At 34.3% G+C, this 16,434-nt stretch overlaps 1 protein-coding gene and 1 non-coding gene across 2 annotated transcripts; one reads left to right on the plus strand and one right to left on the minus strand.

The window, feature by feature from the left end:
* Window positions 1-1,651: 1,651 nt before the first annotated feature.
* Window positions 1,652-2,119, minus strand: LOC145036007 (uncharacterized). Its single transcript, XM_078984498.1, has one exon. It carries the CDS (start codon window positions 2,117-2,119, stop codon window positions 1,652-1,654), a length of 468 nt encoding a protein of 155 aa, XP_078840624.1.
* A 932-nt stretch (window positions 2,120-3,051) lies between these two features.
* LOC145038137 (small nucleolar RNA R71) lies at window positions 3,052-3,158 on the plus strand. Its single transcript, XR_013679203.1, has one exon. It is a non-coding gene; the product is annotated as a small nucleolar RNA R71 (small nucleolar RNA).
* The last annotated feature ends 13,276 nt before the right edge of the window (window positions 3,159-16,434 follow it).

Here is a 16,434-nt window from a genome sequence, read left to right on the forward strand (position 1 = left end):
GTATGACTTCAGGAACCGATCGGCAATCGTAGCTCTTTTCAAGGTTTCTCGGAACTAAGAAGATGATGGTATGCCATTTCAGATAAGGGATCATATAAACCTATGTTCTAGATATCAGTCGGACAAACACATGGAACATAGTCTTGGTTATCGTCCAGCAGTTTGTTTCCCGATTTCCGATTTGTTTGACAAAGAACTTAATTGAACACATCAACTAAGTTCTGACTGGGCCCGGTACATAGGTCAAAACAAAATCATCGAGGGGCCCAGATATCAGCTTCTAATCCAAGAAGGAACAGATAAACTTCGACTCATATGCTTGTTCTACTACTTGTTAAATTACACACAAACGCATGTTTTATAACATCGATTTACCAATGCGGTTGCGCACATTCAATGCATAACTAACTCATAGTTAACAAGTCATATCTCTAGGTTTGAAGACTTATATGATATTACCGTCTCGTGATCACTCGAGATAAATTCCATGAAGTGATACCAGCGAACGTGGGTTGAATCCAATACTCAGAGCTTATGAGCACTCATGAGTGTTGAGGCCATGTCCAACATCTTAGACCTTTACAACCAACTCATGACAGTCTTACTTCATATCTACTTCCAACATATGACTAACTGTGGATAATTTGAATAATATGTAAAGCAACATAAAGATTCTGGAAGTCGAAACATGCAAAAGAAATAATAGTAAATGATTGAAAAGCGATAGCAACACTTTACTCATAAATAAACACAACTTTTATTCATCGTCAAATGTCAATTACATTTTACAAATTTCAAAATTATCTAACTACTAAAACTAATATCATCCTTTAGCTCTATGCTCCTAGCATGCTGAAGATGCTTAACCCTACCCAGTCCCTTCGTGAGGGGATCTGTCAGGTTCTCATCCGATGATACTCTCTTTTCCACGAGAAGTCCTTCTTCTATGCGATGTTTGATAAAATGATATTTTCTGTCGATGTGTCTGGATCTCCCATGATCCCTTGGTTCCTTTGCTAAGGCAACTGCACTTTCACTATCACAGAAAATCTCCATAGGCTTCGACATAGCTGGTACAACTCCAAGGTCTCCAATGAAGTTCTTTAGCCACATAGCCTCTTTTGCCGCCTCGCTTGCCGTTATATACTCTGATTCGCAAGTTGAATTAGCCACTGTCTCCTGCTTGGAACTTTTCCAAGAGATTGCTCCTCCATTTAAGGTAAAGACCCAACCCGACTGAGAGCGTAAATTATCCCTATCAGTCTAGAAGCTAGCATCACTATACCCTACAACTCTCAAGTCATCACTCCCACCAAGGGTAAGGACCCAGTCCTTAGTCCTTCGCAGGTAGATAACAAGAATTTATTTGGATCGCTTTATTGCAAATATGCAAGCTCCTTTTGTAACAATTAATCATCCAGATCTAGTGACGAAACATTTTCTTCTCTCAACCCTTCTAGCGTATCTTTTTGCTCAGCTTCAAAAACTACGGATTCATCCCCCACTCTTAATGTTAGTGTAGATTCACGCATATCTACCAAAGCACAAGCGGTATTCAAAAATGGTCGCCCAAGGATGATTGGTACTTTATAATCCTCCTCTATATTCAAAATTATGTAGTCAACCGAAAATACCATCTTATCAACTTTAATCAGAAGTCTTCAAACATTCCCATTGGATATATTATTGTCTTGTCAGCCAAGTGAATCTTCATGTGAATAGGTTTTGGAATCGGGAGGCTCACCTTTTGTGCGAAAGAATATGGCATAATGTTAATACTTGCCCCCGAATCGGTCAATGCTCGTGTAGTCATGATGTTCCCAAATTTGCAAGGCACGGTTATGCTTCCCGGATCATTCTTCTTTTTTGGCAGTTCATTCGGCAATACTTCAACAACTTTTTCCATATTTTGTCTAGTAGTAAAGAGGCTCTTAAGCAAAGTTGCATACTTAGGTGTTTGAAGTATCGTTTCAACAAATGGAATGTTCACTTGGATGGTCCTCACTTGCTCCATAAATCTTCTATATCGTTGATTCTGCTCATCTGGTATGGCTCGGGTCGTAAATGGAAAATGGGGCATGTAAGGTTTTAAAAGAGAATAATTTTTCTCATCGGCCATCGAACTCGTTGAGTCCATGTTACCAACTCGGCGAGTCGAGTCGGGTTTGCTCGATTTCCATTCAATTGTCTCTTCTGTTTGCACCTTATTGGGTTTCTTCTGAATAAAAGTCAGAGGAGTGAAATTTTTGTCAGAATTAGTGGTTATCACATTTAGATGTGGTATTTTTGGATTTTGTTCGGTATTTCTAGGAAGTTCACCAAGTGTTCCTTGATTGATTTGTTGTGTGAGCTGGTCTATCTGTTTTTCAATGTTATGAATGGAGGCTTGCTAATTCCTAAGAAAATTTTGTTGATCCTTCATCATAACTTGATGATCCTTAAGCATTATTTATTGCTCCTTCAATTCAATATCAGTATCATTGTGCCTCTTCTCGGACGCAACTACAAACCTTGTGAACATCTCCTCCAAATCATCTCTCTTTTCCATAACCGGTTCCTCCTTTTGATAGAAACCCCTTTCTTTTTGCTTGTATTTCTCCACTTTTTCCTTTTTGTACTAATCATACGCGAGGCATTCCTTCTTGGGTTTCCGCCAATTTTCATCAAACCTGTCACCACTTGAATAACAAACTTGTGCCTTCCGTTTTCCATTCTTGTCCAAAATCACAATCTTTAGTGAGTTGAGGTCCTCTATAATTCTCACATCCTACCTGAATAGCATGGATGGATTGGTCCATCTTAGTCATTCTTTGATCTAAACTCTCTAGTTTAGCCATCATTTCCGCCATGCTATCGTTAACAGTGTTCACCACCCCCCAACTTACTTCATTCCTTGGATTATGATATTCTCTAGAGTGTTTAGAGAATTCCTTAATTAATTCCTTTATCAATGGGGATGGCTTCTTTGTGAGTGATCCTTGCGAGTCAAGAAGCTGCCTTGTAGTCACATTTACTCCATCATAGAAAATGGATACTTCTTGTTGGCTATTAAGATCGTGATGTGGGCAATTCCTTAGTAAGCCCTTGTATCTCTCCCACGCCTCGTGTAAGGATTCTCCAGCTTGTTGTTCGAAGTTGGCAATGGCTTTTTTCAATTTGGCTATCTTTGAGGGAGGACAAAATTGATCAATGAAGACTTCCTTCATTTTAGCCTATGTAGTGATAGATCCTGGAGGTAATGATTTGAGCCAATCCTTTGCAGCACCCTTGAATGTAACTGGAAGCATACAAAGCAGCTGGGTTTCGTGAGGCACATTTGGAACATTAAAATGATCAGCTACATCATTGACCTCATCCAAGTGTTTATAGGCATCTTCGTGATCTGTTCCGTAGAAGGGGATCTCCTTTAGTTGAGCAAGTATGGGACCTTTAAGCTCAAAGGTGGTAGTTGAGAGAATTGCAGGTTGCACAAGTCCCGGGCCGGTATCGTCACATATTCTCTTCTTCCATTCTCCCATGGGCACTTCATCGATGTTAGCCATGGGGAGCTAGTTTGCCTTCAAAGTCGCTTTCTTCTTTGTATTCGGATTTATAGTCGTATTCGAATTCGGCCTCTTTTGGATTATCTTTAATATTCTCTAACTTGATTTCTTCACTCTTTTGATTGTTGGTCTCTCCTGCCTTCTTGTTCTTTTTTTTTTCCAAAAATCGTTTTCAAGTTCTTGAAAGGTGATTTCTTCGGTGTATTAGAGCTTTTAACCTTCTTGCCTTTGTTTTTCTTTAAAGCGGATTTTGGGTCTTCGTATGGAGGAACCGGGGGTGTGTTTGATCCTCTGGTCATGTAATGCCTGAAAACAAAACAAGAAAAAAAGGTGTAAAAAGAACAAAAACAATAAAATAAAAGACGAAACTGTGAAACAGCGATGGACTCGCCGAGTCACCTCGATTGCACTCGGTGAGTTCAGAGCAAACAGAAAAATTACTAACTAATCTTCTAAAACAAAAAAAACTATCAAAAATTATCCTACTAACTAAATTACCTAAGAAATAACTTTGTGCACACAAAGGATCGATAAAACTAGAAACTAGTGTTAATTTTTGAACCGTTCCCCGGCAACGGCGCCAAAAACTTGATGTGTGTTAAACCGACTAGTTTTATTCCTAGTTCTAAATTGTAAATTAATCACACAAAGGCAGTGGACCTGTGAATTAGTGGTATAGATCTAGTAAGCAGGGTATCGAACTCAGGGAACGACAATTAAACAAATTACTAAAATTGTCTAAAAAAATAAAATAACAAATAATAAGAGAGGGGTTTTCTTTAGTTTTACAAGACTAGAAACTTACTAACAGCTAAACTAAATAACTAACTAACAACTAAGCAAGCAAAGACTAACTAAATTCAATATCTAAAGGGACTTCTGTTCAGGTTCAACTCAATTGATCCTATGGTTGATTTAATGGTAATAGTGCAATGGATTTACCTTTTATTGGCAACCGATTCAGGTGATTAGATTCACATTCGCTATCACTAATCCTTAGAAAATAAACTAGTTCAAGCAGTGGCCAGTTGTCTAAATTAATTAATTCTCTAGGTTATTGATTCGAGTTAAATAAGACTTGTAATGGTTAATCAAAATAATAATTCAATTAGCCTCTTGTTATTTGTTTATCAAACAAGCTCACACATTAACTTACCCATTCTCTAATTAATCCTAGTTTCACATTCCCTAATCCTAGACACATAATAAAGTGCTCACATAAATCACATGAGGTAAACAATTAAGAGATGTTCATGCAGCCTAATTGCCTTCCTATTAACATAAAATGGTTATGGTTAATGCATAAGGATCTTTAACAAGCTTAATTTAACAAAATCACCAATTTAAAGTTAATCCTACCATTAATCAAACCATAGTCTCAAAATTGTCTTACCCAAACAGAAGCTAAAAACTTAGCTCATGATTAAGGTAGTAGAAAACGCAAAAACGAAATTCAATAACATAAACATGGTTTAGGTACTAAATCTAGTTAAGAAAAATCGAATTATGCCTAAATTATCCTTCAAAATTGGAATTGGGTTGCATCTTCACTCCTCTACAAAATTCCCGTGTATCGATCTGGAAGGCCCCTTTTGTAGATTCGACTCGACTCGTCGAGTCCCTCATTAAATCCCCGTGTACGGCAAGGCAAGGACTCTTCTGCTTCGTGAATCTTCGTGGGAACTCGTCGAGTCAATGCCAGACTCGCCGAGTCCTTTGTGGTTTTTGGTCCTTTCTTCTTTTGTTCACTCCAAAGTTCTCCGATAGATGCTCCTGCTTCCTTTTTCTTCTGAGCACTTCTTTTGGACTAAAAATATAATTCAAACATAATTAAGTACTTTTTGTCCATAATATGTAATTAATTAGCTAATAAATGATAAAAATCTGTACGAAATATAGGGCTAAACATGCACATATCAGCAACAACATGTCCTGTGGGGTACAACATCCCTGGAGACTATATGTAGTCTCAGGCACACATAAACAACATGATACAAAATAACAGTAGACCCAGATGGTCATCACAAATACAACTATTCCACCACACAGGTAAGAATAAGTGAGGATATTCAGCTGATAATGATGTCACCTAAATCTATCACCCGAACTATCGGAACTAGACTCCGCCTAATCAAAAAATAATTATCCCTAATTAATAATTAAGGTTCATAACTCAAATTGCGAGTCTGAATCCTACAACTAAGTCCCTTAAGGGCGCAAAGACCATTTTCCCTTCCCATGATCCAAAACCCTAAACCTTGACCAAGGTCAAAAGTCAACAAAAGCCGACTGCCTAGCGCGTACGTTTGGGCATACCTTCTCTTACGCAGGGCATACAACTCACTCAGCGACCAATCAGGGATGGGACTGGCTACGCGAGGCGTAGCCAGGAGTACGCCCGACGTACTCGGCCTAATCCAACTTCATTAACGTTTATGTATTAATCCGTTAAGACACCTATCCCTATTTCATACCTGACCAACGTAGGGTTGTATTAGCCCATAAATTCATCGACTTTAAGCCTTTTCATGGATAGAAAGGGCCCAATGCAACAAACTTTAACTTCCATCACACTTTATGTCTCTTTACGCATGCATGGGCTATAGGAAATGATAAAGCAACCATTTTTATGGATCTAAAAGTTCTAAAATGCATGAAAGGGCAACTAATATTCTTTTGAATGCTCCAAACTCATAAAGTTCCAAACTTTGGGACAAAAAGCTCATAAAACTCATCCACAGAGATCAAAAAGAAAACTCACCAAGGTATAAACTTTGTACCTAAAAAAGATGCACAATGAGGAGTAGTTTCTAGATCCAAGAGCTTGCAAGCAACACCACCTTATTCACTAGTCTTCTTTAAAAAAATGACAACAAAAGCAATAGTAAGCTTCAAGATCTTCGCTCACAAGGAAAACACCCAAGATTAGGGTTTGGAAGGAGTGGAGGCTGATTATGGGAGGTCCAATGGTGATTTAATGTCTTTAAATAGTGGTGCAACCCTAAAGTTTAGGGTTTTAGAGATTGGGCCTGTATGTCCAACATACCATACGTACACCCAGAGTACTAGCATGGACTCCCTGGTCTAAACTTCTCACGAGTACGCGGTGCGTACCCCCTTCGTACACCCATCGTACAACCGAATTGTGAAAATTTAAACAACAAGGGACCAAATAAGCAAACTTCAATTAGGTTAATGGCTAAGATAGAAATACATGATAATCAAATGTTACAATTTCATCTATATACATGTCCCTTTTCATATTTTTAATGCCATTCAAATCCAAAAGAATTACTTACAAACCAAAAGTTAAAGCTTTAAATGTCCTAAAATTAAACCAATTGGAAGAAATTCCAAGTCAAATGTGAACAAATATGTGTTATATTCTTCTAGTTTTGGTTTCTTAGTCAAAAATTTAAGATGACAAACTATTTGGCCAGAGAATTCACATAAATGTGGTTTCACTTTTCAAATTTATTTTATCTTGAAAAAAAACTTTGTATTTTTTTATTTGTTTTGCAAAAGCCTTCAACTTTGTATTTTTTTTTTTCGAAAAAAATCATGAGCCTTCTAAATGCTACCAAATAAACCTTCAACTTTTTTAGGTTTTCTCAAAAAAAACCCTCAAATTTTACACTTTGTTTTGGCAAAAAAAATGACTAAAATGGTCAAATTGGGAAAAAAAATTACAATGTTTTTTCATGCAAAAAATAAATTTAAGGTTTAGTCTAGAAAATACAAAAAAATACAAGGTCCTTTACTAGATTATCCATACAATAAAAATCAAATTTAATTAGTCTTAAAATAAAACTTAAATAAAGTCTTTTTTTACTTTCTATTTATTATAAATCAAAATTGGTTAAGTGTAGAAATATAAATAAATCAATCCAACCAGCCGTTACAATTTTATGTTCGAAAACATGAACAACAAGAGACACGTTTGACATTAATGCACACGGTGAATGAAAAGTCAGAAAATTTACATATTACACCATGGCTACCACCATTAGTTCCAAGTTCTGATTTTGTCGCCTTCTTTTTAAGTTAGGATCCATATTATATAGAATCCTTTTGTTTTGGTTTTTGTGAGCTTTTATATATATATATATATATATATATATATATATATATATATATATATATATATATATATATATATATATATATATATATATATATATATATATATATATATATATATATATATATATATATATACATATATATATATTCATTAAAGTTTATGAATTCCTAAAAGGTGATTGATTTTTTGCTCCTTTTAACACTATAATTTTTATTGAATGCTCAATCATGTCAAGTCTTGTAGTTCTAAACACTTTGTGAATTCTTATAATATTTTGTTTCTTTGAAGGTTAGAAATATATATAATATGATCATATTATCCGGTTTATATGATCCATAGTCATAAGCATGGCATTTTGTTCTATAAATTGTTTATTTACCAAATAAGATTATATGTAAGATTTATACATGGAAATAACCAATAAATAGCCATTAATTCAAAATTAAATGAAAATTTTATATTTCAAAATGAGCATTAAATTATCATTATTTGAAAATCTACATTTGCTTAGGAGGAATCTGGCTGATATCTATAAATCCGATTAATTAGTCTTTGAAGTTCACAACAAAAATCCATTTAAAAGGAAAATCGGAAAAAAAAAATGATGAATGCTACCTTCAGAATCAGCTTTTTAATTATATTGGTGCTTACTACCGGTTATTTTCTCGTATTTCTCTCAAATTATTTTCATGCTTAGTATATGTTTCATAAACTTATGAAGAATGTGCAATAATCAATATGTTTTTTCCAGCTATTGCAGCTTCAAGAATTCAATCTGATAAACTAGAGAAAAATAACATCGTAGATAGCAGAAACCATGATCCTAAAGAAATGTTAGACATAATTGTCATAAGAATGTGTCAGACGACTTCAGATTGTAAAAGCTTCAAGTGTCTACCTAACATGGTTCCATCTTGTCTTAATTCATATTGTATATGCATCAAACATTGATTAATGTAATTGTCGATCAGAAATATAATAAGGTGTTGCTTCTATGTAATGATATTCAAATCAATTTAATTATGTTTCAAAATATGGAAAATATGCGGATTAATTATGTTCTTATTTTAAGTATGTTTCAAAATAATGTGTTGCTTCTGTGTGTAATGATGTTCAAATCATTATATATATATATATATATATATATATATATATATATATATATATATATATATATATATATATATATATATATATATATATATATATATATAGGGAGAGGATCAAATGAGAACACTTAAATAGTTGAGAACGCGAGAACAGTTCTGGACCAATCATTTTATAAGGGTATATTACTAACTTTATATAAATATTAATTATTGATTTCCTAAAATCTAGGGATAATGATTTTAATTACCTAACAAAATTAATATTTCCTTTTAGTTAATAATATATATATATATATATATATATATATATATATATATATATATATATATATATATATATATATATATATATATATACATATATATAAATATTTTTTTATGATTTTTTTCAAAAATTATTTATGACTGTTTCAAAAAAATCACCTATAAATTTTAATATTTCCTTTTATTTTAAATCTGAAAAGAAAATCTTAAAAAAATATTATTTTCTACTATTTCACGTTTTTGTTTTTCAAAAAAAAAATGAATAGAAATTCAATCGCAAATCAATACACTTCCAATCATAAATGAAAACACATCAGATTACAAATAATTCAATGCATTTTTCATAAACTGAAAAAAAAAATAGTAAAAATTATCATTTTTTTTCATAAAATGAATACCTCTAATCATAAATAAATACACTCATTCACATGAATACACTAATAATCATAAATAAATACAATCATTCACACATGAATACATTGCAATTCACAAATAAATACATTGTTATTTATAAATTAATACACATTCTATGATAAATGAATACACGTGCTATTCATAAATGAAAACAACTATTCACACACGTGCTATTCATAAATAAATACAACCATTCACGCACCCCCTTCAAGAAATTATTATCAAAAAATTCGAAAATTAGGATTGTGTTTCTTTCCATTGGTACACCTCGCTGTTGCTTTTTGGGTTGCAAAATATCTCCCATAAGGTGGGAAATTGCCCCTGAAAGGGGTCAGAATGTAGTTGTTGTTTCCAGGATCAGAAGTGAAGTCTCGAAACACCAAAATAGCAGAAACCTTGTGGCTTTGAGTAGACGTTTTGACGATAAGATCTTGTGGTTCATAAAACTTAATTCCATAGCTAGATTCATGTATGAATAGAAAGAAATACAAGTAAAGAAATGTGGTTGATTAAACTTCATTGATTTACAGTCAAAATAAAAAGAAAAGATAAGAGAATCATTACCGATCGAAGCAATTGCCCCATCGAGACCCCTTCCATCATTCCAGTCGAAAATGCTCTCACAGACATTTTATCGAGCACCTTATGTGCACAGTTCATCACCTTTAAAAAAAACACATATGTTAGATACATCTCTCCTGCGCTCAATCATCCAAGCAATTTTCTCATATGATTTGTGAATGAATGTATCACATTGGGATCATAAAGAACAGTTTATCAATGTGATTGATCACATGTAGATTTTAAATCTATAGACAAAAACGTAAGAGAGATTTCTGCAATCGAGACTAACAAACCGCAAATTCAGGAAATAGAAAGTCGATTATCAGGATCAAAAACCAAATTTCAGAATATAAACACGCAATTGAATCGAATAACAACAGCAAATCGAACGTACCTTTCTTTGATCGGGAGTTGTTGTTTCCGCTTGCCTTGCTCCATCGGGCCAAATGTTCTCCTCCCCTTCGCATATGCTACCAGAATCGAAGGAGAAGTAGCCGAAAACTGCTTGAGCAGCCCTAGCTGCACCTACCGAGACCAATGATGATGGGAACAGATCTTCGTGGTGGGTTGTAGGTGATGCCCAGATCGATGATGGCGTGAGTTTTATGAAACCCTAAAAAGAAGATGTGGAAATATATACATGATAGATTAAAGGAAATATATGAACGAGTGAGAAATTATAGGAGATAGTAAAGTTGAAATTCCTGTTATGTCCTTTTAACCATTTAAAAGTTACATTTTAATTCCAACAGTTTAAGAATTTTTCATAAAACCCCCTTTTAATAATGACCTTAGATTTAAGTATTTAAATGGTCCAGATTTGTTCTCGCGTTCTCAACCTTTTAGTGTTCTCATTTGATCCTACTCCTATATATATATATATATATATATATATATATATATATATATATATATATATATATATATATATATATATATATATATATATATATATATATATATATATATATATATATATGTTCAGGTTCATTTGAGACCATTCTAATTTTGTGAGACCGTGAGACTAAATCTAAAAATAATTTTAAAATGCAAAATAAATGGAAAAATCCAAAAATTCTTTTTTTAAATATTATTTTCGGAACTTAAATTAACTAAAAAAAATAAAAATAAATAAAAAAATAAAAAAAATTCATTTTAAAAAAAAAATAAGTGAAATATTCTAATACAATATTACACTGACATATTCTAAAAAATAATTTTAAAATGCAGAATAAATGGAAAAATCTAAAAATTCTTTTTTTAAATATTATTTACGGAACTTGAATTAACTAAAAAAAATAAAAAATAAAAATAAATTCATTTTTTTTTAAAATACGTGAAATATTCTAATAGAATATTACACTGATATATTCTAAAAAATAATTTTAAAATGCAAAATAAATGGAAAAATCCAAAAAAAAAATTAAATATTATTTTCGGAACTTGAATTAACTAAAAAAATTAAAAAATAAATTAAAAAAATTAAAAAATGCGTCTCACGGTCTCACAAAATTAGACCGTCTCACATGAACCTAACTATATATATATATATATATATATATATATATATATATATATATATATATATATATATATAATTTGCATTTGAATATTTGTGTTGATAAATTTTATAAAAAGATAATAGGACAAAATTAAAAACCTATTCATAAAGTCGATTGTCTTTTGAATCAATTACCTCTATAATTTCGAAACTTATTCAAAAAGTCGGCATCCTTTTTCCACTTGTTTACTTTGTACGGGCCCAGTTGCAAGAATTCTTGTCTTTTCAAGTTTATTGACCTTTTGTTTAAAATTCGCAATGTTAATGCTATAAAATGGAGATTTGCACCAACATCTCAATATTTTGAGAAAAATGTTAACAAAATTTTAATTTTATTTTTTAATAGAAAACTCTGAACTATTTAACATTTTGAATAGAAAAGCCCAAGAAACCGGTTAATTTATTCAGTTTAGTTATTTTTGACCTATTCAGCAAATAATTAGACCAAATCGTTAACTTTTGCAAAATAATAAGGTTTTCCTACAGATTTCATCAAAAATTTTATATAATGTATAAACAAATTTTTTATGTATTTATATGTATTTTTATGTATTTACATATATTTTAAGTTTTTAAATTTATATGTTTACATATTTTTATGTATTTTAAATGTATAAATGTATTTTTACGTATTTATAAGTACTTTTAAGTAGTGTACATATTTTTATGTATTTTTATATGTTATTTTTTATGTAGTACGTATTTACATGTATTTTTATGTAACGTCCCAAAATTTAAGACTAAAAATTTTGATTTTTAATTTAATAAAATCATTATCCAAGACAATATCATCAAAACCATAGTGAATCATAGTGTATCAATAACATTCATATATATTAGAGTGATATAAAATGCGGAACGATGTGGTGTGTGCACTACAATCATCTCGGGTTCTTCCTAATCGAGCCAGAAGTAGTTGAAACATAAACTGAAAACCGTAAGCAAAAAATTTAGTGAGTTCCCCAAAATACCAGTTATCATACAAATAACGGGGCTCGCCCAATGAGTATAACGGGCCTCGCCCTAACACACATAACAGACCCTGCCCAATGAGCATAACAGGCCTCGCCCAAACTCACATAACAGGCCCCCCGCCTAATAAAACACCCATAAAATTTAAGCCAATTTAAAACTTTTAAAAAATTTAAAACCATTAAATTATTACAATTTGTTTTCAAAATAGTTTAAGGATCAGAGTATCCCCAGAATCAATTATGAAAATATGAGGAGGTGCACGATCACGCCTTCGCCTTCCCGCGATCATTAGAAATATTTGAAATTAAATCAACAACTGTAAGCCCGAAGCTTAGTGAGTTTCCAGAAAATACCAACACCATACAAATATATCCATATCATATAACAAATACAGAACAACATGCATAATGAGCCTTCAGCCTGACTGGACCGCCTCGTAGGGCTTACAGCCTATCTGGACCGCTCCCGAGCTTTCGGCCTGGCTGGACCGCCTTGTAAGGCCTACAGCCTATCCAGACCACTCACCGGGTATGTTGGCCTACATCACAAGTTAGGACCGCCTCAACCTAACCCCCAAACAAACAACACATGTGCACATAAATATCATACGCTAGCACATATCATATAACAGTAAAACCGATTTAACAAATCACTAATCATTGCAACATCCCAATAACCAGGATACAGACCTAACCGGTCACTAACATAGTGTCATCCTATAACTAGGACAATCATGAGCACATAGATATCATATAACATTAGCATGTGTATATATATATATATATATATATATATATATATATATATATATATATATATATATATATATATATATATATAAAACAGTCAAACCGATCTAACAGATCACAAAGCATAACAACAATCCATAACCAGGATATCGACCTAACAGGTCACTACCATAGCATCATCCTATATACCAGGATAGTGACCCAACCGGGTCACTAAAGCATAGCATATCACCATCCTAACTACCAGTATGTAAATCAGTAAGCATAACATGCAATAATCCAAACAGAATCCATAAAGGGCCAACATTGGTGCCTTAGACCCTGTTGATATAGTGAGGATAACTCACCTGGCACTATTGAAGTCTCGCGGATAAAACTCCAATTATTGGTTGACAGCCTCCCGAACTGTCAACATCAAACAACACCCGATTAATAATTGGGTTCCAAGCCCAAGGTCCTACTGACACACCAAAAGCCCAAAAGTCAAGTAATAGGCCAAAGCCCAACATGTGACCCAATTTTCCAAATTGGACCTAGACCTCTAAATCGTCTTTCCTTAAGGTCCAGTATCACATAATCACAAATGCCTAATTATGGCCCATCTATGGCCCAATTTTCCAAATTGGGCCCAAGTCTCTCACATGGGCCTTATCCTAAAACCCATTAATTCTTCTAGTCCATTTGCTTGATCTTGGATGGCCCATTAATAATCTAATCATCAAGGCCCAAAAGAATGCCCAATAATAAACCCAAGTAAAATTAGGGTTTCTTATAAAATGACGATTAGGGTTAAGTGTTTCTCACTTAACCTATTAAGGACTTAATTCATTATGTCCATTATTTCCTTAGGTTAGTTTGTAAATGCTTATAATTTAATGTTTTAGGTTTAAGAATTAATTCATGTGCGGGTCCCGATAAATCCAAAATTAGGGTTTCATGGCATTAGGGTTTACCAAACCCTAATTAGGGTTTCTAACCTAATTACTAGCCCATTAATCAAGTGAGTCGGCTTTTAGGTCCATTAGATCTTCATTGGGCCCATTAGGGTCTCATTGGGCCCACTAGGGTTTCTTTGGGGCCCATTTTGTCCAAACATCCCAAACGAGTCCAAAATCCAAACGAGCCACACCGCCACCCAACACGGCGGCCGATGGCGACAAGAGGCGGCAGCCACCACCACACGGTGGTGGTTTTGACTTTCTTTCCATTATTCCATTTGTATAATTTACAATACCATCCAAAACACACACACTAATACACACACAGCCACTAAAACACACCCACCTATGGTGGTGCATGGCGGCATAGGGTTTTCCTCGAATCTCGGGCCAAGGAACGATCTCACATCCCTTACATGTGAAACACACGCACACTGAATCCCACTCACGACCACCCATAAACGGCGATTAAGGGCGACAGAAAAGAGCTAGCAGTGTCAACCACCACGGTTGGTAGCCGTGGTGGTTCCCTTGGGTTTTCCGACCAATAAAAATGCTCCAAAAACGATAATCACAGCAGCACCTGACTTTACATAACCAAAACAGATGTGGCCACCCACCCATGGTGGAATATAACGGCAGCAACAACACTAACATCCGCAACAGTGACGTTTCGTCTTCGTCGGCAGAGAGACGTCCCCGACTATTTCCCAGTGGTCTTAAGACTCCAACAGCGGTGGTGGTGACGTATCAACAAACAAAATGGAGAGGAGAGTAGAAGATGGTTCGAACCACTGAGTACAACAGTAGCAAAATCGACGAAGAAATGCCTACTCGAGTCCGTGCTGGCATCTTTGACATCAACAACCATGGTAGCAAGCGCGCCGACATCCATGGAAGGAGGTGATGGGGAAAACTGGAGGTCGTAGGAACGGAGATGTCAGTAGCCACTCGGTGAAACAGCGGAATGCAGGAAGTGGCAATGATAAGGCTCGACCAGCACCATCGATCAGTCATATCTAATACAACAACGGTCTTGGTGGTTTCCTCCGGCGACCCCGACGACCGAAGATGCTTCAGATGACGGCTATAGTCAGGTTGTAGACAAAGGAGGGTGGCAGCTGAAGTTAGAATGGTCAGAGTTAGGGTTTGACGGTAATGAGGCATATACACCCGGTTCCACCAGTTTTTCCTATAACAACACAAATGGTCCCTCCTTGCAATATTTTTTACAACACAAACCCCAAATTTACCCATCAGACCCCGCCTCTCCAAAATCCTTTCATCTTAGGTCCAAAATTTACTTTTTAACCCCCACTTCCATAAATTCTTACATATTAAGTCCTAATACTAACATGCACCCCTTGACTTATAAAAATCATTACAAATTAAGTCCCACAATTACACTTTAACCCCTATGGGTTCAAATCTTGTCATGTGGCTTTCTCGAAACCAACATCCCACTAATTATTTGATTTTGGAAAAAGAAATAAAAATATAAAAAATAATAATACTTTTACTTCTCAAGGTCTCTGGTTAATTATTTAATTATCTGATTATAAACAGGATGTTACAACTCTCCCCCACTTAAATTTGATTTCATCCTCGAAATCGTTTCTTATCATTCCTTACACGCCAAACAACCTGAACTACAATCCTGAGCGTAACCATAGCCTTTTCAAGGCAACCATAACCAACCCTCGCATGGTTCTAAAACCTGTAATAAACGAATCCTTGGCAATATGATCACATTTAATCAATCTAAAACCTAAAGTCTCGATATGGTCTGGCTCCCAGACATGCCTCTCATACCAAATCATTATTGTTGAGCCCAGTCCGCTTGTCTCTCAACTAACTATTCAACTTCTGATATATAGGGGGTTCCAATATCTAGATACTTCTCATACACCTGACGACCCAATTTGTCAATAACTCTCTAAATACGGAAATTGTCTGAACATTGATTTGCCTGAAGCAGTATGCTGCCACATGGATGCTTTCCAAGATCTACCGAGACTTTCTTGGAACTAGTTGCCACTAGTTATCATGCCACTACAACCCTAACAACCTCCTGATCCAACTGATCGGATCCATGCGTCGAATCTCATCGTTACCAAATCCACAGCTAAAAGTGATTGCTACATGACCAATGGTAGCCTTACATCACATGCAACTTTATGAAATCCATTGATTCCTTGGTCTCATAACTGTAGTGACGTTCCTATAGTCTTATT

Source organism: Lactuca saligna, chromosome 3, assembly GCF_052625555.1.
Source record: "Lactuca saligna cultivar CGN05327 chromosome 3, ASM5262555v1, whole genome shotgun sequence".
In the NCBI taxonomy this organism is placed as follows: Eukaryota; Viridiplantae; Streptophyta; class Magnoliopsida; order Asterales; family Asteraceae; genus Lactuca; species Lactuca saligna.

Excerpts from the sequence above, each read along its gene's own strand:
- LOC145036007 (XM_078984498.1), bottom strand. The coding sequence starts at position 2,119 with ATGGCCGATGAGAAAAATTATTCTCTTTTAAAACCTTACATGCCCCAT.